This window comes from Lucilia sericata, unplaced genomic scaffold (genome assembly GCF_015586225.1).
Source record: "Lucilia sericata isolate MDLA Ls3-8-SP2 unplaced genomic scaffold, ASM1558622v1 Contig000172F_arrow, whole genome shotgun sequence".
Classification (NCBI taxonomy): Eukaryota; Metazoa; Arthropoda; class Insecta; order Diptera; family Calliphoridae; genus Lucilia; species Lucilia sericata.
In genome coordinates, this window is record NW_023994201.1 from 499,390 (window position 1) to 522,322 (window position 22,933).

Genomic DNA, 22,933 nt, shown 5'->3' on the forward strand with positions numbered 1-22,933 from the left:
GTTACTGATACTACAGAAATTGCATTAAAAAAAATAACTTATCTTTGCGATAATGGAATGTATTAGTAATCGAAAAATATTTTTGTTAATTTTCAACGGTTTAGTATCGTTTAAGTTTTTGTTTGAATAAGACATATTTAGCTCGTCAATTATATGATAAGAGTTTTATCAATTTTTAAGTAATGAAGGCTAAAGTAAATACAGAAACGTAATGTAATCTGTTCAAATTTTTTATGGTCTTTTCTATTTTAAGGTATTCGCACTTACATTTCTGTTCAATTCGTGTTTGTGCACATTGGTCGCTAGCGAAAATTACGAAAATATCACAGTTATAGATGGAACATCTTGGAACCATTCAACCAAACAAGTTGTGGATGGAAAACCCATTGTAATTCACACGCAACTTCAACATTATGACCAGCCAACGCTGAAAGAATATCAGGAATGTCACGAGAATCTAGAAAAATGTAAAAATGTATGTCAAGCTGTGGAGAGTCCTGTTGCCTGCATAACGAAGTGTCCAGTTTGTCCGTTTCTAGTAAAAGAGAAAATTGTAGTACAGGGCATTAACGATACAGACTTCACTTCACCAGCCGCAAAGCCCCTAAATACCACAAATATAATACGTCTGACGAACCAAATTCGTAATATTATAGAAAATCATCAGGGAAATATAACTTATCGCAATGAAAACATAGTCCACTTCCATCAGAATACTTCAAGAGTAGGTGGTAAATTTGGCTTAGGTTATAATAACACCGATCCCTGTTGCATAATAGTAAGATCATCGAAGAATTGTGAAACTCAGCAGTTTTCGACAGCAGCTCACTGCCATCGCAAACGTCATCGTGTTTGTGGCAAACAATGTATTTCACGAGTAATGATGGCCAAACGTGTTACTCTATGCGAAAATACACTTCCATTGGAAGAAAATGTAGACTATTTAGAAGAGAATTGTCGTGAAATAGTAAAATATATTCCATACCATTCACGTAAGAAACATCTGATTAGAATGCGAAATAAATGTGTCTCCATACCTTATTGGCCCTATGTTGCATGTGGCCATAAAGTAGGAATGGATAATTATGAACATTCAATTTGTAGACGTTGTCAGCATTTAACATATTACTATGTATTACAAAGAGGAGTACCAGCCCAGTGCAACAGATGTTTCATGACCTATCCCAGACCTCCTTTCGAAATGTATCCACCGCAATGGTATCCAGTAATGGGACCCCACATTGAAGACGTTGAGTCCGAAGACGATTTTGATTTTCATCGGGGTGGTTGGCAAAAAGATAAAACTAAATGCAGATTGCCCAATGGGACCATTAGTGAAAACTGCAACGACATTGAAGGAAGCGGTACAGAATCATCTCCCACTACTTCCGATCCATGGGCGGAGTTGCCAGAAGCCCAAGATGAATATTTGGAATATGATACTTTTAACAATGATGACCTTGAAAATGTACGTAGACGTCGTCATACTTTTACTAGATCGAAGTATAGCCGTCGGTATATGCAGTAAATCCTTTTAAAGAGAAAGAAAATACTTACATATGTAGGCATTTCAAATAAAAATTTAGGTCCTCAGCATCGTTTGATCTACACAAAACTTACAATATTTGTGCTTCCTTTATCATACGAATCACACAAATAATCACAAAAAAATAAAATAAAACCTTTGAAATATTTTAATCAATTTTGTTTTTACTGTTTAAATAATTAATTAATAGTAATTTAATATTTTAGCTTATTTTTCTTTAAATTTTTCTAATGTCATCATAAAATTGAATAGTTTATATTAGTATTTTAATTGTAAAAGTGAACGTCGGCTATGTTTGTTGATAATTAAGGTTTCTTCTATTAACAAGTTAAAAAATCTTTTAAAATGTTTGTATATCAAAGTTTGAGGATTAAACTGTTTTCAAATTCTTGAGGTACTTGATTATCATTGTTATTGAGTTGTTCGAATTAATCATCATTTTGTGTCATTTTTAAAAACGTTATAAAAATGTGTGCGCGCTATATTGCAGCAATCATACGTAAAAGGTCATGGTCATTATTGTAAAATAGGAACACGCACATACAAATTTATTTTATACCCAATTCCTTGAGTTCGGTTTCTTCATCAACAGAGTCTTCATCATCGGAACCATGTACTGAAGGGGCCGGAGTTGTATGTCCTAAAGCAAAAGAGGAAAGCAAATGTCATGTACCTTTCAAGGCAGTAATAAAACAATCTTTTAGCAAATCTTACTTGATGAAGAAGGGCTTGGGGGCTCACTGAAGGGTCTAGAGAAACTCAAATTATTACGAGAACCGTATACAGAACTTTCATCGACATAATCTGGATAAACAGCTTGTATAGCCTTAACTCGTGCTTGTCTATAGTACTGCACATAAAATAAGGTAACAAATTATTTGAGATATCTGATGAGAATATTCAATTTACTTACAATGCCAAGTGTTCTCCAATCAAGCAAATCACTCAAGCGCTCCGTACGATTTCGCTGAATAATTCTCTGCCTTCTGTTAAGCCTTGAGAATTCCATCATATAGTTGGAGAGCTGCTGAACACTGTTTTCTAAGCCAATATATCTGCGATCGACAATATAGATACCATAGGATTTGGGATCACTAATGTGCTCCTGCATGAAACAACCGAAACCAGATAGATTTGTAGTAATACTAGGAATACCCATAACTGTGCATTCGGCTGGTGTATAGCCCCAGGGCTCATAGTATGATGGAAATACGCCCAAATGGCAACCACGCACAAACTCCTCGTAGTCAATACCGAACAAAGGATTGGTTGAAGTCAAAAACTCAGGATGAAATACCATCTTAACTCGATCATTAACAGAATTGAACAACTGACATCGCCTGATTGCACTTAAGACGGGATCATTCCAATCCTCCACCTATAGATTTTTAACAACAGAGTTTAATTAATGAGTTAGCATTTAGACAGATATATAATCTCGGCTTACAATGTTATGTGTGGTAACCGGTGGCATGCTGTCACGCTGCATAGCGTACATACATCTCTTTATCTTAACCAAGTCGTCTTTTGTAAGAAGCTCCTCAGTTCCGGGTATGTGACCCTTGAGGCAGGAGTCAAATAACCTTTTGCCAATACCTTGCTGTACATTATTAATGGTGTCACGTAATTGTTTGACTACAGCATGACCGCGTAAAGAGTCGACATTGAAATTGTTAGTTTTGGTGGGGAAAATCAAGAATGCTACAACGGTTGTATCTGGCTTTTCGTGTTTCAACATGGCATTAAGGCGGGCCAAGGATTCGATAAATATATCAGCACCCTTATTACCAAATTCATATCGACCAGCGATGAAAAAGTACAAAGTTTTATCAAGATCAAAGTTCATGTGTCTGTAATAATGCATTGATTAAGTTGATTACGAAATCATAACGAAGTTTTTTTTTAAAACGAAGTTAGCAATTCAAATCTCTTACCCATAAAAGTGACCTCTAACGAACTCATTAATTTTTTCCTTGGCCATTGCATGTAAATTTTGGAATTCGTGAATTGCTGAAAACTTTTTAACATTCAATCCATTTGGCGTTATAATATCTGGTTTTCGTTTCAACAAGTGCTCGGCCTCATAGCCAGTAATTTCAGAGACTGTGGTAAAGACATGCGACAAATGGGTGGCAGCACGTTCTAAACAATAGCGATGGTAGATTTGTCGCTTGCCAGCCTCGTCATCTACGGCGAACTTATCCAAGTTATTATAAAAATCGGTGTTTCCAGCACAAAGATAGCGACCCAACAACGTTGCATGAGTAGTAAATACAGTAGCAACTTCAACGTGACGTGTACGCAAAGCAATAAGCCCAACGCCAGCCTGCCATTCGTGAAAGTGAGCAACTACACGAGGAACTTGCAATTCATTGGCTTGGGAATAATCGACAGCTCGATTGCGAAACTGCATATATAGATTTTAAAAAGTTAGTAAAATTCTTTAAATAGGACTCAAATTACTTTGTACCTCTTCCAGAAACTCCGCAATCATGTAGCCCAAAATAATAGCATCATTTGTTTCAATGTCCAAGTGGGGAATTCCTATAAAATGAGACTTATAAATTCTTGCCAAAAAAACGAAATAAATGCAAAATTTACCAATGTGACATTTTTCCCACAGCTCGGATTTGAATTGGTCCAATTTCCATGCCCCTGAACCAATATCGAATAAAATCAATTGGGGATTCCCATCGACTAGCCAGCGACCAGTATGAATTTTATAGCCTCTAGATCTCATAGTATTGACAGCATCTAAAAGAGGATTGCCACGAGGGAATTCCATTTCTTCAATTTCTGTGCGGGCGCAATGCTCCTTATAAGGACCCATTAAACACAGTTGTTCGCCCATTTCTTCTGTTGACACATAAGCTTTCGATCGTATTACCGTGTAAATGCCACCAACTTTATTTGCTACTTCCCAAGCAATTTCAAAAGTCCACCGATTCTCACGAGAAGCGATATCTCCACGATCGAAATAGTCCTTTAAGTCCCCTCCGGACTCCACGCGTGAATAACGTCGATTCATCTGTAACCAATTAAAAATAAAATATTATTCTTTCGTATGCTAAACATCCGAAATCCTAGCGAACCCTGTTTTCATAACCATTATGGCCATAGTCTTCGTCCTCGAATCGAAAAGATAATTGTCTCCGCAACATTAAGAATTCAGTGTTTGCAATACCGACACTTTAATACGTTTAAATGCAAAATATTTAAAATTATATTATTTCTCTGATTAGCTTACAGATAAGCCCCAATCACATCACTTGTATTAAGTGTTACCAACGATTTCGAATAAATACTACCTAAACATTAGTCCAACTCTTACTAATGTTTAGGTAGTATTTATATAGTGCTAAACCGTAAACAATTTTAAAGTAGTCATGATTTTACATCTTCTAATTAATAATTTTACTCGGCTTAGAAAACCTTTTTGTTTTATGATGATTCCCAAAATAATTTACGTCAAGGGATAGCCGTCTGTGTGCTGGACCGATTTAAAAAAGATGTTTTTAGTTATCTTTTTAAATTTTAGAGTATTTTTTTTAAAAGTAAATACGTAATCTAAATATATGTAAGTAGGTATAGTATTATTTTCACTAAATAATATTTTGAAAATATGTCCCTCAAATTTCTTTTTAATTTACAATAAAAATTAAAAATAACTTTTGGAAATTGGTGTAGCTCACGAACAACCACTAATGCAAGAGAGGTAAAAAACACGATTTTGCTTTCCCTCCAGAGTGTGTCGATTTACTATACATGCAACAATTTTTTTTTAATCTATAAGGCTTTCTAATTAATTTTAGCACTGCATTTCTAGAGTACGTGTAAACCCCGTGAGGAGTAAATATTTTCATCAATCAGTGAACATGGATGATAGATTAGAGAACTAAACACTTATGACAACAATATATTATTTGTTGTCAATACACTTTTTACTGATTGCGGACCAAAAGACGCCAGTTGAATTACAATTTATTAATACATTTAAGTTACGTAATAGAAAAAATATTAATAATAAACTGTAATCACTTCAAACCCTTTGTCCAGCTTCTTTTTATTGTTAGTAACTATATATGTGTTTTAGTAATTATAAATAAACTTTTACGTAGGGAACATTTTTTTTAATTTTTTATAAAATTTAAAAATGTTGTGAAAATAAAGGAAGTTAAAAATCTCATCAAAGCGTAAATTATTACTTCTAACAAAAATATTCATATTATATATGTGTATGTATATACAGAAACAACCGGATATATGTACATATGAGTACCAAATGATCGCATCATTGAATGGGCCTATTGCCAACTGGTGATGATGTTTAGATTGTCATTGCCAAAATTTTTGTATGGTCATTCATATATATTTGTATATAAATATAATTTGTTTATCGTGTGCATACAATTGGCGCTATTTTTCAATTTGTCTTTCTTATATGTATGTACTATACATATGTACGTATGTATGTATTTATTATGCACTTTGTATTTGCATGTTTAATAATTTATGATTAAGGAAAAGCATCACTCTTACTATCTTGTCATTATTTATAATAATCTTATCATAAAATGCATTTTTATATTGAACTAGCTATACCCAGTGTGCTTTGCTACCCTAAAAGCAAAAAAACCTACTTACACATGGGAGATACCACTCACATTATTGCAAGTTCGCCAATTTTTGTGAACGCTAATAAGGATTTTAATTTATTTGATGATGAAAGTCCACTTTTTCCTCCCAAAATGTTCAGATGAATATGAAAGTCCTTTTTGGAAAATTTTAGGAATCCAGTTCTATCAGTTTCTTAGATAAAATATTTTGTTGTATTTAATTCATATGGGAGGTGCCGCTCCCCCCATTGGTAGTCCGCCAATTTAGTACCCAAAATATTTACATGGATGCTAAAGTTCTTCGTTCAAAATTTGAAGTATTTAACACTAATAGTTTCCAAGATAAACGAATTTGTGTATTTAATTAATATGGAATCGGCTGCTAGTCCGCCCACTTTTTATCCTAACTAATCATATTGAGACTTATGTGGCTCCGACCAAATTTGAGAGCTCTAACTGTCACATTTTCCGAGATATACTGATTTAATATTTTCTTAATATGGAAGGTGCCACTATAGTCATTCCGCCCATTTTGTCCAAAAATATTCTTATGGATGTCAAAGTTGTCAGTGCAAAATTTGAGGACTCTAATTGTACCAGTTTCCAAGATATGTATATGACTTTTAATAGTTATTTAATAACTTGAAATTTTAAAATAAAAAGTAGCCTATAGTTCCTTCCAGATATACAGGAAGGCACTGTTAAAATTTCAAGAAAATCGGTCCAGCCGTTTAGCCGCCCAGCAAAAAATAATTGATGTCATACTTTACAAACATCTTAATCACATCTAAAAATAGGTACATTTAGACCTGGTCCACACTAGGAAACTTTTGTTGAGAAAGTTTTTCTTAATACTCTTTTGAAGTTTCCTTAATGTCCACACATGAAAACTTTTGTTTCAGAAACTACGTCCCTGCAAACAATTGCTATCTAAATAGTATCCATAACGTAACAACGTATAGGTAAAAATATCTAAAAAACATCTAATATTGCACAATTTGAAAGGAACAAAAGTGACCGCGTTGGTAAGAAACTGTTCCTCCTGTTTAATACTTACTTAGTGTGTCGATTTCGTTTCAGTTTTAAGTCACTTTTTTATAGCATAAAAGTGCGTAAAATTAGTAAAATTTCCAGTTTTGCCATAGCAATAGGGAAACTGGACATTTATCTAATTTTACACTATTTTATGTAGTAAAAGCGACTTTATAAAACATTTTCTTTATTTCTCTTACCTTATGAATAATTTAAAATTGTTTATACTCACTAATCTCTCACTTATGTTTATTATATATTAAATTTATTTTTTATATATTAAATTTTAAATAAAATCATTACAAAATTTCACAATGTGTTACTATTCACACAACTGATCACCATAAACTTAATATATTTACTGAAATATACAAACACTTTTTCTTTTAAATTTTGAGAGCAAAAATAATTCTGCCTTAAATTATCTTGTTAGTGTATTAAAAAGTTTTCTTTTTATTCTATCTAATTATTATCATTTACGTTTCTTTTTGGTATATTAGATCGAACTTAAATTTTACAAAAATGGGATAAAAATTAGAAAATAATGTATTTTGTTTTTGTAAATATTTTTATTTAGCACTGAGAAGCATGAAGTTTGGCCTAAATAGTGTAAATTTAGTTCATTTATCCAAAATTAAACTCAAATTTGCTGGCAGGGGTATTAATTGCATTGATTTGTTGTTGTACGAATGAGAAGAATAACAAAACAAAACAGGTTTCCGAGTACGGAAAACTCCGTACCGCGAGAGAGATGAATGATATTCTTTCTCTTTCTCTCTCACGCAAAATCAAAAGTTTCCCAAAAAAAGTTTCCTAGTGTGGACCGGCAGTTACATATTTTTCGCATTTATAAACCAAATATTTCCTTACAAATGAAACCCCATTAAAAGTGAGAAAAGAGATGTAGATAACATATTCGAAGTACATCAAGTTTTGGTGAAAAACTAATGTAATTTACAAAAGCGTGTCATTGAAAGATTGTGGTTTATTTTTGACATCCAAATATCGGATTTTTACTGCTTTTAAAAATAAGATTAGATGTAGTTCAAAGCTGTCAAAAATTAACAACATCCCTCCAATGACAAGCTAATGTAAAATTCATAGGTTTTTCATCTGAATTTGAAGCACTTCGGGTTACTAGTTGTGATGAAAATACTACATATTTTTCCACACATTTTTTTGCTGGGCGTCTATAAACTTCAAACAAACAAATAAACACACATTCATTTATATATACATTTATCTTTCAAGATTAAGCCTATATTTTTTCGCATTTAGTCTGATCTGATTTCAATAAATTTCATTATTGCAATGTATCAATTTATTTTATTATTATTCTCCTTCTTAATCAGTAAATTTGATTAAAAATTTCTTCCGTACTAAATTTGATCAGGATACAAAATTAATTTTTATTTATGAAAATAATATTAAAATTGATATTTTTATTGCGATCTTAATAAAGTGTATTTATTATTTAAAAATATGTATTTATATTCAAAAATATTTTGTAATATGAAATGTTTGTATTGGGTTTTCTAAATTATGTACATACATATGTATGTATGTCTATTCGGGAATAATGAAAAAATACATATGTAATGTCAAAAAGGTCATTTATGATTCGAAATAACTCTTTTCTTCAAAAATTAAAATGAATAATAATATTGTCTAACAGTATAGTATTTTCTTTATCATACAGTTTATTCATTTATCAGATAATTTCCATTTAATGATTACCGAAGAAAGTATGTTCTTATACCTTTAGGTACCTATATTTATCTATAAAATATATGTATAAACATTTTTTGGTTAAGTAATAAAATATAATTTTATTTTTTTGCAATGCAAATAGGTATTTATTGTTTGGTGTTTCTGTGGTAAAACACATATGTACATAAATACATACATATTTTCTATACCAATAACTTAATTTGTTACGTGTGTGAATAGTCTTATCGATCGTTAGTTTAATAAATAAAGAATTAAACTGATTTAAAAAGTACAAATTATTTACGTTTGAACTTTTATTTTAATTGGATGTTTATATCATTATAAACATGTTTCAAAAATACTTTTACATACAAATAAAAAATATTACTTTAGTCATAATTACATTACATTATACATTATTAAAGATTTCATATTTTAACATTTAATTTCGGTAAAACTGCGAATTTAATGAATATTTGCACAAAACTATTAACATAAAACAAAAATTCGAAAAAATGCGACATTTGCCTTATGTCATATTTTAAAAAATAACATTGAAATGTTATTGGCCCCATTGTACATGTGTATCCATCTATACTTATATTTATGTATGTATGTGGGTAAATATTAGAACTTAATTAAGATGTCCTTTATGTGAACTATGTATGTATGTATGTACCTATTTTATAATTTAATTGAAATAAAACAAGTTTGTGTGGCATCTCTCGTTTGCTTAATTTCTGTTAAATTTAATCTGTTATTCATTCCTGTTTTACTTTACTTTATTTCATTTTATTTATTTGATGTTTATTTTTGTTGCTCTTGCATTATCATTTTTTGCACATATGTATGTACATATGTATATACTTATTTATAGTTATATGTATGTATGTTTTTTATATTTAATGCCGTTACACTTTCTAATTATATTTTACCACCAAAATATTAAATATATGTATATAGGTATAAAACCACATAATGTAAGTAAACAATAATAAAACAAATTTTGCAATTATGTTGCATAAATAATAAATTATTATTCTACCTCGATTTGTTCAGAGCAATAACAAAATTAAGGAAATAAATAGTTTCACTCAATGCACAGTACTTTTAGAACTTGAAAATAACTTTGTATCTATCTCACGAGTTAAAAAAATATTTTCGTTTGTTCTTGATTAATGTCAAATAAAGGTCAATGGTATTTACTCTACATCGGCGACAGTGCGTGGAATGCGTTCTTCGTATGATTTGTTAAAAACAAATTCGATTTCATTAAAGTTTTAGTTTTTCCTTAATATGAGTTTTCATCAACAAAATTATTTTTACAAATATCAAGTTAGTGATTTAATAATTAGAAGTAATTTTTTATGTTATTTAATTAAAACTTATTTCCACTTTAATCGTTCATTATAACTCATCTATGGCACTTTGTTAGTAATCTTCTTACTTTCACTGTTCCGTTTTTATTATGTATAGAACTGTTTATATTAGTTACTTTTATCACCTTTTAGAAAAAAACTGCAGCCCACCACCAACCGACAACAAAACAATTTAAAAATTCTTCACTTCTTCCGTCAAACACTGATGCCGACGTTAAATTCTCAATTGAATATAAAAGAATCCACAATGATTTGTTCAAAATTTTCGTTTTGTTTTCTTTAAGACGAAAACAAAATTATACATATGTATGTACATATCCAGGGTACACTTAACATGGTATAGGCAGTTTGACAACAACACCAACATGTAGCATCATAAAGAGGCACTTTGTTCTTGTAAAAGAGCACAGTTCTGTCAAAGTATACCAGTTTTTGTTGTTTTTATACTTAGGGGGTTTTTGCAATCATACATAATCTGCTGGATTTTATACTGATGATGCCACCTTATTTATTTACATAGTTTATTATAGTGATGATAAATCGCCGATAAACAATTAGTTAGTTTTTGACAAGCGTACCATAACAAACCTTCCTACCAACGCAATTTTATTTTCTATATATTATGGTGTGAAAAAGTGGTGAATTAAATAACTGTGGTAAATAAAAAGGAAAATACAACCACACTAATTCCGTTATGTTAAATTTTTCAAAGTCAGTGAAATTTGACAATTACATGTAAAAAGCATGCTGTGCCCCGTTTCTGTACTTTTCGTATCGAGAAAAATTGTCGGAAAATTTATGAGAAATTTATATATTTTGTTGTTAAATTTTAATGCGTACATTTTGCAGAAACGAGGCACTGGAGTTTTTATTTTTATCCTAAATGTATGCTGCTGTTTTTGTTGTTAAATATCTAAAGTGACGATAATACAGTGTTCTATATCTCGTTAACAAAATTAATTTTGTTTTGTTTATCAAAAATAGATTTGATAAATTTTTGTTATTCTAAACGCTAATTTGTTATCATTATAAAAAAATTATCAAGTATAGTCACCATTTATTAGCGTTATAGCATCGTTATGACAAAGTAGCTTGAACAATTGTTTAGACAACTTTAACTTGATTTGGTAGAGGGATTTACGTCTACATTAAAGTTATTTATACAGAATTACATCGTGATATTATCGTTTATAACCATCAAGTGATTTTCTGATGGGTACTTTGTATGGGATCATTACGAAAATTTGCAGTACCATTTGGACTTACATAAAATACAATTTTGCCGATTTCTGGAGAGATACAATAACATTTAACATATTTATGAGCTCAAAAGCCTTTTAGGGGATACAGTTGTAAGGTGGACCAATATTTTTGGGCGTTGCAAACATCAGCACAAACGCATAATACCCTCCCCACTACAGTGGCGTGGGGTATTAAAAGTTATAAATAATATGAACTAAATATATAAAAATCGAGTTAATAATTTATTTTATGTTTAACATCATGAATATTATAATATACTTACGTATTTCCTTTTTATTATATATTTTGCTTATTACATATATGTAAAATTTATACCATTTTTTCTGGTTGCTGACTTTACTTATTTTTGTTGGTTGTCGTCTGTACTTATTATTATTCTTATGTACCAATGCCGATATTGCAGTCTTCTTTTTTCTATAACACTTTAATGTTGCCAGAACGTTCCACTAAGTTCCTCAAAACGAATTACACAAATTTAATAATCCATATTTAAAAAAAAAATTATTCTAATAATATTTACACAAATTTTATTCTTTACACAGAGAATACTTTTCTAAGAAATATCATTATTTAAATCATGTTCAAACTGATCACGAGATTTGAAAAATTAATCCTGATATATGAAGTAGGTGTCTCTCATTCGAACTTAAACTAAATGTTTATTAATAAAATATACGCGAAAAATTCGCTTTTCGTTTTGACGTTAATAACAAGTAGAAAGCATTATAATACATAGAGAACTTTCCCAGGAAAAACTCACATTGAAAAGGAATGAGCTAATAAAACCTCTTTTCACTACTTCTTTATTCGCATTTTAAATCATTATTTTAACACGGTGATGTCATTGGAGGCAAGTACTTACAAATAGGGAGTTGAAGAAGTGCTTGCAATTTCTCTTACAAAGAAAATGTTTAGTATGTTGTTTTATTTTTTAATAATAAAAAGAGCCAGCTAGAATACGAACCAGGGACTTCGATTTGTTAGTCAAATGTTATACTCAGTGCACCATTGCTTAGCTACTTTATTGCGCGTCAAATAATGGTTTTCACATACAAATCTAATTTTTTTTTTCGTAAGACACAATTCTTAACACGCAATTAAAGAAAATGTGCAAACAAAATGACAAATCCGAAAATAAAGTACTTCTATATCAGATTATAAGAAAGTAATTACTAGAGTACTTCTTCTAGTAGTCATTGAAAAGTAAGTGGTTATGAAAGTAAAACCCATTAGCGAGTTTTTGTTGGGTTTTTGTACAGCGGCTGATGTGATTAAAGTGATATTATTTTTTTTATAGGCAGTTTAAGCAAAATTGACGTAATTGACCCTCTTATCTTTGTGATGTTTGAAACTTCTGATCATATAATTTTCAAATTTACTAAATTTGACAACTTGAGGCGCAAAATTGACTTTTTTAGGAAGTACTATGATGTTTCTTCCCTTCTCAAATCGGGTGACTTTAATGTTTCTAAGTAACTTTTTGATTTTTTGAAAAATATTAAAATAGACCTGTAGCCTTATTATGATGTTTTTATGATGTAACACTTCTATTTTTGTGGGAAAACCTGACAGAGTTTAATACTCTGCCAACACACTTAAGTTAACAAGTAAGAGTGCTATATCGGCTATGCCGAATCTTATATACCCACCATCAAACCGTATGCCGTAAAAGGAATGCTGCTCTATAAATATCAGGGTGATATTACTCATCAAATTTACTGAAGAATACCTTATATGAGAAGTAGGGTGAATTATTGACCGATCAACATAAAATTTGATAAAGAAATTTTGGCTCACATGGAATTTATGTGTGTCAAATTTCATCGCTGTACTCGTATTTTTAAGACGTTAAAGTCATTTGCTGAAGGGGACCTTATATGGGCGATAGGGTCATTTATGGACCGTTCCGCATAAAATTTGGTAGAGAGGTTTTGGCTCGTAAGAGACTTATGTAAAATTTCATAGCTATACTCGTATTTTTAAGCTAGAAATGAGGGTTAATGTCACTTTCTGAAGGGGATCTTATAAGAGGGGTGGGTTCAATTATTGACCGATCCATATAAAATTTGGTAGATGGATTTTGACTCGCATGAAACTTAAGTGTGTCGAATTTCAACGCTATATTCTACTTTTTAAGCCAGTAATGAACATTATAGCCTTTTTCTGAAGGGGACCTTATATGGGCGGTAGGGTCAATTATAAACCGATCCTAATAAAATTTGGTAGGGAGATTTTGGCTCATATGAAACTTATTTATGACGAATTTCATCGCTATACTCGTACTTTTAAAACAGATATGCCCGTTAAAGCTCTTTTTCGAGGGTCCACTTATATGGGGGCTATCCGAAAACGTTGACCGATATTGCCCATTTTCAACATCAAACAAACCTTACCTATAAAAAGTATTTGTGGAAAATTTCAATCCTCTAGCTTATTCCGTTCGAACTCTATCGCGCTTTCAACAGACAGACAGACGGACGGACATGTCTAGATCGTCTTAGAATTTAAGAATAATAACGTAAATTTAAGAATAAATACGTAATCAATAACGTAAACTTAGAATGTTAGAATGTTCATTATTTAATTTTATGTACAATATACATACATACATGTACATGTATTATTTATTTTATATCTTTTCAATTCTACATTTTTCGTTGATTTTATTTTCTAAAACTAATTGCTATCATTGTTGAATATTTCATTTAAACACGACGTCTGTAAACGACGCGTTTTACAGTCTTGTAACGATAACCATCATCGGCCAAAGGAGCAGACTCTAGAACTGGAGAAGCTTCTTCTACGACTTGGGTTTCTTGTGTAGGGGGCAAGTATTCGTTGGAGGGTAATTCGTTGACATCACGGCGATGACGATAACGGATACGTTTAACGGTCTTGTAACGGTAACCATCGTCAGCAAGAACAGCAGATTCTTCAGCGGCAGCAACAACTGGAGCAGCTTCTTCTACGACTTGGGTTTCTTGGGTAGGGGGTAAGTATTCGTTGGAAGGCAATTCGTTGACATCACGGCGATGACGATAACGGATGCGCTTAACGGTCTTGTAACGGTAACCATCGTCAGCAAGAACAGCAGATTCTTCTGCGGCAGCAACAACTGGAGCAGCTTCTTCTACGACTTGGGTTTCTTCGGTAGGGGGCAAGTATTCGTTGGAGGGCAATTCGTTGACATCACGGCGATGACGATAACGGATACGTTTAACGGTCTTGTAACGGTAACCATCGTTAGCAAGAACAGCAGATTCTTCAGCGGCAGCAACAACTGGAGAAGCTTCCTCTACGACTTGGGTTTCCTGGGTAGGGGGCAAGTATTCGTTAGAGGGCAATTCGTTGACATCACGGCGATGACGATAACGGATGCGTTTAACGGTCTTGTAACGGTAACCATCATCAGCAAGAACAGCAGATTCTTCAGCGGCAGCAACAACTGGAGCAGCTTCTTCTAGGACTTGGGTTTCTTGGGTAGGGGGTAAGTATTCGTTGGAAGGCAATTCGTTGACATCACGGCGATGACGATAACGGATGCGCTTAACGGTCTTGTAACGGTAACCATCGTTAGCAAGAACAGCAGATTCTTCTGCGGCAGCAACAACTGGAGCAGCTTCTTCTACGACTTGGGTTTCTTGGGTAGGGGGCAAGTATTCGTTGGAGGGCAATTCGTTGACATCACGGCGATGACGATAACGGATACGTTTAACGGTCTTGTAACGATAACCATCGTTAGCAAGAACAGCAGATTCTTCAGCGGCAGCAACAGGAGCAGCTTCTTCCACAACTTGAGATTCTTGAGTAGGAGGTAAGTACTCATATGAGGGCAATTCATTGACATCACGGCGATGACGGTAACGAATACGTTTAACGGTCTTGTAACGGTAGCCATCATCAGCTAAAACAGCGGTATCTTGTTCAGGTTCAACAGCGGTATCAACTACTGGGATATCAGCTACAGCTGGAGCTGACTCTGTAGGAGGCAAGTATTCGTTTGATGGCAATTCATTGACATCACGACGATGGCGCAAACGTAAACGTTTTACAGTTTTGTAACGATAACCGTCATCAGCAAGTGGACTCGATTCACCTAGCGATTGTAGGTCTAGATTGCTAGTAGGAGACGCATCCTCCAAAGGTGGCAAGTATTCACTGGATGGCAAAGCAGCATAAGCTGTGGCAATTACTGCCAATAGAACAAATATGGCTTTCTAAGTAGTAAAAAGAAAAATAGTTTTTAAATAATATTAAATCTCTGTTGTAACACATTGACGATCTTCGAATTTACCATTTCTGAGATGATTTTACACCTCGTAAAGTTAGAAAACGATTGATAATCTACACATTTGCGAACTATCTTTATATACAACTCTTTGACTTTATGTGATTTGTTCTTGATCAGTTCGAGCAATCTCTAAGAAAACAAAGCATTATTGATGAAAAGAAAAAAAAATATATAAAAACACGCACACATACTAACTTATTGGAATACGCATTATTAAAAATTTTGAAAACAAAGCGATAGATCGTTAGATAGTTTTGCTACACATTCGCCTCTTCATTCTTAACTTTTCGATTCTATTGATTTTAGAGAAATACTTCTACTCAAACATTTCAAATACAAATTAAGTGGATACTATTATTTATTTATGTATGTAGTGATGAAGAAACTTAAAAAACAACAATTATAGATGATGATCCACTTGAGAATTTTTTAACAACCAGAAGTTCAACATTTACTTTTATTTTTTTATTTTGGCAACCCATTATAACCTAATAAATAAAAAAATCTACACAATTTGATGGATAAAATGAATGGAATCCCATTCAAATTTGTGTTTATGTAGTTAGAGATGTACATTTAAAAGTATAATAAAAAGTATAGTATGGCATAATCGGCTATTTGACAATCTACACCTGCTTTTTGCTAAAGAGAAATAATAATTAGAAAATATTCTTCTTTCCGAGCAATTTACCAATGAATCCGAGCAGAATACATGATGAATAATTTACCAATGAATTACTAATTTAATATATTTTTATGTTAGTTAGTTTGAAAGGAGAATTAAGTTACATCAAATTCTAGGCCTCCAGTGGGCCTGTTGTATATATAACTGAATTAAGTATTGATTTATATATGTATATTATATTAAAGTAATCACAATATAATTAAATCTAAATTTAGTCCGAAATCGGAACCAAAATCCAGTGTATGTTATTTAATTAGACAAATTTAAACAATTAAAAAAACACCACTTTCGGCAATTTAAGTGGAATTGAAACATTTGGCTTTTCTCAATATTTTTCCTTAAAAAAATTAATTTGTGTACTGAAAAGCTAAAGTAAAATTGATGGGAATGTTAGCTACAAAATTTAAACCATTATTTCTTATATTGTTCATATTTATCATTTTGGGTGATCAATTATGGACCGATTCTTATAAAATTTGTAGAAGAATTTTGGTTCATAAAAAGCTAGTTCCATCACTCTATATGTATTTTTAATCCAGTTATGAACCGAATTTTGCTCATTTTCAGTATCACATAAACTGCATCAACAGAAAATATTTGTAGAAAAGTGTTTTCAACAGACAGACTGACGGATATGGGTTGATCGCGCTAGACTCTAAATCAATATATGTATATATATTAGAGGTGTCTAAAAATGATCGATTTTGCTCAGGTGGGTCTTATTTTGTTTATTGGTGCCTTTAACTTACTGGTGTTTAATTTTTGTCAATCGGAAAAGTGGTAAAAGATATGAGTTTTTTAATTTCTTCAAAAAAGTTGCCTTTAAAATTATATATTCTTAACATTTCGAACAAATCTTATCTTCTAGAGAAAATTATCTTGGCAACAAGGTATAAAGTATTAATATCAAGCGACAAATAACAAAGATATAGGAATTTTCTTTTTATAAATAATTAGCAAAAACGACTAATTAATTCATATTTTACTCGTTTAGAATCTAAACTTTAGATATTTTTTTTCATTACATCTGTTTGCAAAACAAAGACAAAACAATGCAAAATATTCATGATTTTCAGCTGTAACGGTCAAGGACTGTCATTTTTTCACCTATTGGTCCTATCAAAAATTGTCCAAAGAAGTTTACAAAGCTATATCTTCACTGTTTCAAAAAAAATTTTTTAATTTTTTTTTAATACCACAATTTGTTAAGAAATCAAGAATGTTTTATTATTTACACAATTTTACGCTTTTAAATCGATTTCCGACACGCTATCCGATTGAACTAAAATTTAACACCAGTTATTTTTTGACACTAATAAACAAAATAAGACCCATCTGACCAAAATCGATATTTTTTGAATACCTCTAATGTCGCGGTTCCCACCGGTTTTTACCTCGCGGATCCGTTGAGGAACTTATTTAATTTCGCGGACCCCCATACATATTTTGATATCTTATTGTTTTAAATAATTGTTCATCAGGATAAATAAATGTAGAGATGTCATATCTATAAAATATTCCCGTACATTGAGAATATTTAATATAGAATGTTAATTTAATAATATTGTTCGACAAAATCAAGTTAAAATCTGTGTATCACGTCGAAATGGACTATTTACATTTAAAATTTACTGGATTAACGTATTGAAGGCGAATAAAGAGTCAAAAGTTTCAAAAATATATTATTTTACTCCTTTTAAACAAGAACACTTTTGCTAACATTTTGACAAACTTAAATCTGCGATAAGCTTGTCCTTGAATTATGAAATGTGGCGTAATTTCATACTCCGGGATACCAATACCACTTATTTAATTATAAGGCAGAGCATTACACAGTGAGACAAAATAAACAAAAATTGAAATACCTGGAAATTGATACTAATTTTCAGAAAGAAGGATCCGGGTAAAAAACGGTTTATCGTACCTTTGAGCACTTATAAGTCAGTAACTTAGTTGAATATCAACCGATTTTAAGTTTCAATGGATTTATAAAGCAGAAGCTGAGGCCTTTATAATGACATATACGTATGTACATATGATGTTTAAGTAACCTAGTATGTGTGCATTTTATCGGCAAACATGTTTATACCCTACACCACTTTAGTGCTGATGTTTGTAACGCACACTAATATTGGTCCTATACCCATCTTAATATATACCAATCGGTTTAGAATCATTTTCTGAGTCGATTTAGCTATGTCCGTGCGTCCGTCCATGTAAACCTTGCAATCAAACTACACTATTTATTTTTTAACTTTAAGATATATTTATATATGTATTTATTGACAGTTCTCATACAAAAATTGTCTTAACTGGAAGAATAACTATCGGTTAAACGATGAATGGAAGTGGAGAAAATTTGGGTTAATGTGGTAAGAGTTGACTAGAACCAAAGTATGTTTTCAAAACTCTTCCGCTGCATTAAAAATCGGAAGTCCCGAGTTTAAGTTGTTACAATTTTTTACAGACAGGATAGTTTTGCTGATACGCATATAAGTTTTAAAAATTGTTCCTCTTATTGTCATACTTTATAAGTACTACCTGTAGTAATATCGGACAAAAATTTCGGCTTCTTTGTGTTAAATATTTTATCGAAAAGGAGCTAATTGACTGTATAACATTCCTTTTAATTACAAAAAACTTAAATTTTTATATTTTAAATTTTATTTATACATAAAATATTGTAAATAACAGTTTTTTTAATATCTTTGGAAATTATTAACATAATTCCATTTTCACAGAACGGGGATCATTAACTATTTGGGGATGTATTTATATGTAATTTAATGGCGATGAACTTTAAATTTCTTGACAGTCTTGTAACGGTAGCCATCATTGGCCAAAATAGTTGGTTGTTGCTCAATAGGAGCCAAATATTCGTTGGAGGGAGCAGCAACTTCAAAAGCCACTTCTTGGGTAGGAGGCAAATATTGGGTCAATTCACTTACATCACGACGTTTGCGTTGACGACGTACGGTTTTGTAACGGTAACCGTCATTAGCCAATACGGTTTGTTGTTCTTCAACAGCAGGAGCTAAATATTCATTGGATGGGGCTGCTACTTCAAAAGAAGCTTCTTGGGTGGGAGGTAAGTATTGGGTTAATTCGCTGACATCACGACGTTTACGTTGACGACGAACAGTCTTGTAACGGTAACCGTCATCAGTCAAAACGGTTTGTTGTTCTTCAACAGCAGGAGCCAAATATTCATTGGATGGAGCGGCTACTTCAAAAGAGGCTTCTTGGGTAGGAGGCAAATATTGAGTCAATTCGCTAACATCACGACGTTTACGTTGACGACGAACAGTCTTGTAACGGTAACCGTCATCAGCCAATACGGTTTGTTGTTCTTCAACAGCAGGAGCCAAATATTCATTGGATGGGGATGCTACTTCAAAAGAAGCTTCTTGGGTGGGAGGCAAGTATTGGGTCAATTCGCTAATATCACGACGTTTACGTTGACGACGAACAGTCTTGTAACGGTAACCGTCATCAGCCAAAACGGTTTGTTGTTCTTCAACAGCAGGAGCCAAATATTCATTGGATGGGGATGCTACTTCAAAAGAAGCTTCTTGGGTGGGAGGCAAATATTGAGTCAATTCGCTAACATCACGACGTTTACGTTGACGACGAACAGTCTTGTAACGGTAACCGTCATCAGCCAAAACGGTTTGTTGTTCTTCAACAACGGGAGCCAAATATTCATTAGATGGGGCAGCTACGTCGAAAGAGGCTTCTTGGGTGGGAGGCAAGTATTGGGTTAATTCGCTAACATCACGACGTTTACGTTGACGACGAACAGTCTTGTAACGGTAACCGTCATCAGCCAATACGGTTTGTTGTTCTTCAACAGCAGGAGACAAATATTCATTGGATGGAGCTGCTACTTCAAAAGAGGCTTGTTGGGTGGGAGGCAAGTATTGGGTCAATTCGCTGACATCACGACGTTTGCGTTGGCGACGAACAGTCTTGTAACGGTAACCGTCATCAGCTAATACGGTTTGTTGTTCTTCAACAACAGGAGACAAATATTCATTTGAAGGGGCTGCTACTTCAAAAGAAGCTTCTTGGGTGGGAGGCAAGTATTGGGTCAATTCGCTGACATCACGGCGTCTGCGTTGACGATGACGACGGACGGTTTTGTAACGATAACCATCATCAGCCAAGACGGTTTCTTCACCTACAGCAGGGGCTAAATATTCGTTTGAAGGGGCATCCAATTCTAAAGACTGACTAACTTCCTGAATAGGAGGTAGGTATTCCGAACTAGGAGCGTACTGCGCACACGCTAATGCCGCAAAAGCAAAGCCAATAATTAGAAATTTCTATAAAAATGAAAGAGGAATAGTTATATTTTTTTTTGTAAATGTGTTTATCTAATGTCAATTTATTTACCATTGTATTAAGTTGTTGCACGTTGAGTTCCAACGATCGTTTGATAAAAAATCCTAACAATCTTACTGATTTATACAAAATTCTTTAAGTCGATCGAAAGCCATCATTATTCACTTCTGTTGAAAATTACCATGGCCATATACTATGAACACTTCATAATAAACGCTATTGTTTCTCAAATCAATTTAGACTCATCTTTGCTAAATACTGTTTATTGTTTATTAAATGATCATGATCTTCATACTTCTCTATTATTATTTTTTATTATATGTATTAAAAATAAAAACATATACATATATGTACATATGTATATGTACATGTATTTTTTATGTGCGTGTGTTTGTTTGTGTATAACAAATGTATCTTAACTCGGAAGTAACAGTTTGTTGTACATACAAACATCAAATTGAACAAGACGTATAATATCAAATTAATCAATATGACTCCAGACTATGATATTATGTATTTTATCGTTTTTCAGGCATTAAAGCAAATGCAGAACATTTACTCTCCCTTCAATGGGTCAGTCAACTTGTATAAATATATATTTTAGATAATATAATTAAAAATGAAGGGAAAATCTTTGCTAAAGACATAAGTAAAATTTGTATTATATTGTTAAATTTACTAGCTACGAAGCCAAATCAAACATTGATATTGCTAATTAATGTTAACATTATTTTATTGATAAGAAAATACATATATCGAAGGGCAGTCTAAAAACTCCCTAACCTAGACAACACAAATCTTTCTTAAATTATTATTTCCTAACAAAATGTTAATTTTGGAGTTATATAGTTTGAATGGAGGATGTTTGTTTTACCAAATCCTAAGAAATACACCAGACTTCCATGGGGATTGTTGGTTTGGTTCAAAATCATATAGAACTTAAATACAAATATAAATTTGTATGAAAATGAATAATGTATATGTACATTAGAGGTGTCCACAATATATCGATTCTGCTTAGATGGGTCAAATTTTGTTCATTAGTGTATAAAACTAACTGGTGTAAAATTTTAGCCAAATCGAATAACGGGAACTCGTGCCGGAAATCGATTGAAAAGTGTAAAATATGGTAAATAATAGCACTTTTTTAAATTCTTACAAAATTGTGCCTTTAAAATTATAGTTTCTTAAAATTTCGACCAAATCTTATTTTCTAAGAAAATGCTATTTTTGACATAAACATATTTCTGACAAAAAATTTAAATTCACAGATGATATGTACATATGTACATTGTGCATATTGGCAATTTTATATTAAGTGAGCCAACTCAAAAAATCGGTTTTGACGAAATTTGCCAGACAGAAATTTTCAGAGCTATCGGTCCAGAACTGCCGAACTTAGAGGTGGTCAAATTTGGACATTTTGGTCATACTGGGTTTTTATTGAAATGAGTGTAACTTTTCACCTACTGGTTCTGGCAGTAGGAGTTCAGATAGCTATTTCTTTATTGTTTAAAAAAATGTAAGTTTATACAAATTCCTCAAAATAGGAAGACATCGATTTTAAAGTTGGGTCACTTGACACGAAATGACCCATATATTAAAAGGTGCTAAATACTAGTAAACAAATAATATATTTAGTCCTTTAATTCCCTGCGGAACACAGGGCCGCAACAGTTTTCCAGTTCAATTTATCAAATACAACATCTCGCTCCATGATACTCCAAACTCTTGCAACTCGTTTCCTGTCTCATCTAATACGTTTGATGGATTTACATATTTTAATATTATTAATATTTAAAATAATGCTATTAACAATTTTTCATTTTTCTCTGCCGATCTGTTGACTCATCTTCTAATATATTTTAAAATTCAAGGTGCGAAAACACTCTTTTAGTTTGAACACTTCCTTTCATAATGATATCAATTAATATTAAGTTAAGTATTAAGTTCGTAACTATTATTGTTATACCCTACACCACTATAGTGGGAAGGGTATTATGCGTTTTTACTGATGTTTGTAACGCATCGATCTACTCAAAATCACTTTCTGAGTCGATTTAATAC

The 22,933-nt window shown here is 32.2% G+C and overlaps 3 protein-coding genes across 6 annotated transcripts; 1 reads left to right on the plus strand and 2 right to left on the minus strand.

Moving 5' to 3' along the window:
• Positions 1-98: 98 nt before the first annotated feature.
• On the plus strand, positions 99-1,698 carry LOC119601509. Its single transcript, XM_037952471.1, has 2 exons — positions 99-194; positions 254-1,698. The coding sequence occupies exons 1-2, from the start codon at positions 183-185 to the stop codon at positions 1,526-1,528; spliced, it is 1,287 nt and encodes a 428-aa protein (XP_037808399.1). The 5' UTR covers positions 99-182; the 3' UTR covers positions 1,529-1,698.
• On the minus strand, positions 1,691-10,646 carry LOC119601508 (glycogen [starch] synthase). Of its 3 annotated transcripts, none has more exons than XM_037952469.1 (8): positions 10,409-10,646; positions 4,148-4,574; positions 4,017-4,090; positions 3,481-3,953; positions 2,994-3,396; positions 2,460-2,924; positions 2,261-2,396; positions 1,691-2,186 (listed from the first exon to the last, which is right to left on the minus strand). In XM_037952469.1, the coding sequence occupies exons 2-8, from the start codon at positions 4,572-4,574 to the stop codon at positions 2,095-2,097; spliced, it is 2,070 nt and encodes a 689-aa protein (XP_037808397.1). In that variant the 5' UTR covers positions 10,409-10,646; the 3' UTR covers positions 1,691-2,094. The 3 variants fall into 3 exon arrangements, with proteins under 3 accessions (XP_037808397.1, XP_037808398.1, XP_037808396.1); XM_037952470.1 differs by lacking the exon at positions 10,409-10,646 and adding an exon at positions 9,950-10,218; XM_037952468.1 differs by lacking the exon at positions 10,409-10,646 and adding an exon at positions 4,639-4,747.
• Positions 10,647-14,118: 3,472 nt separating this feature from the next.
• Positions 14,119-21,153, minus strand: LOC119601521. 2 transcript variants are annotated; one of them, XM_037952487.1, is made up of 3 exons: positions 20,918-21,153; positions 19,347-20,847; positions 14,119-15,642 (listed from the first exon to the last, which is right to left on the minus strand). In XM_037952487.1, the coding sequence occupies exons 1-3, from the start codon at positions 20,918-20,920 to the stop codon at positions 14,252-14,254; spliced, it is 2,895 nt and encodes a 964-aa protein (XP_037808415.1). In that variant the 5' UTR covers positions 20,921-21,153; the 3' UTR covers positions 14,119-14,251. The 2 variants fall into 2 exon arrangements, with proteins under 2 accessions (XP_037808415.1, XP_037808414.1); XM_037952486.1 differs by lacking the exons at positions 19,347-20,847; positions 20,918-21,153 and adding an exon at positions 15,841-15,964 and having other exon boundaries at positions 14,119-15,763.
• Between the last annotated feature and the right edge of the window lie 1,780 nt (positions 21,154-22,933).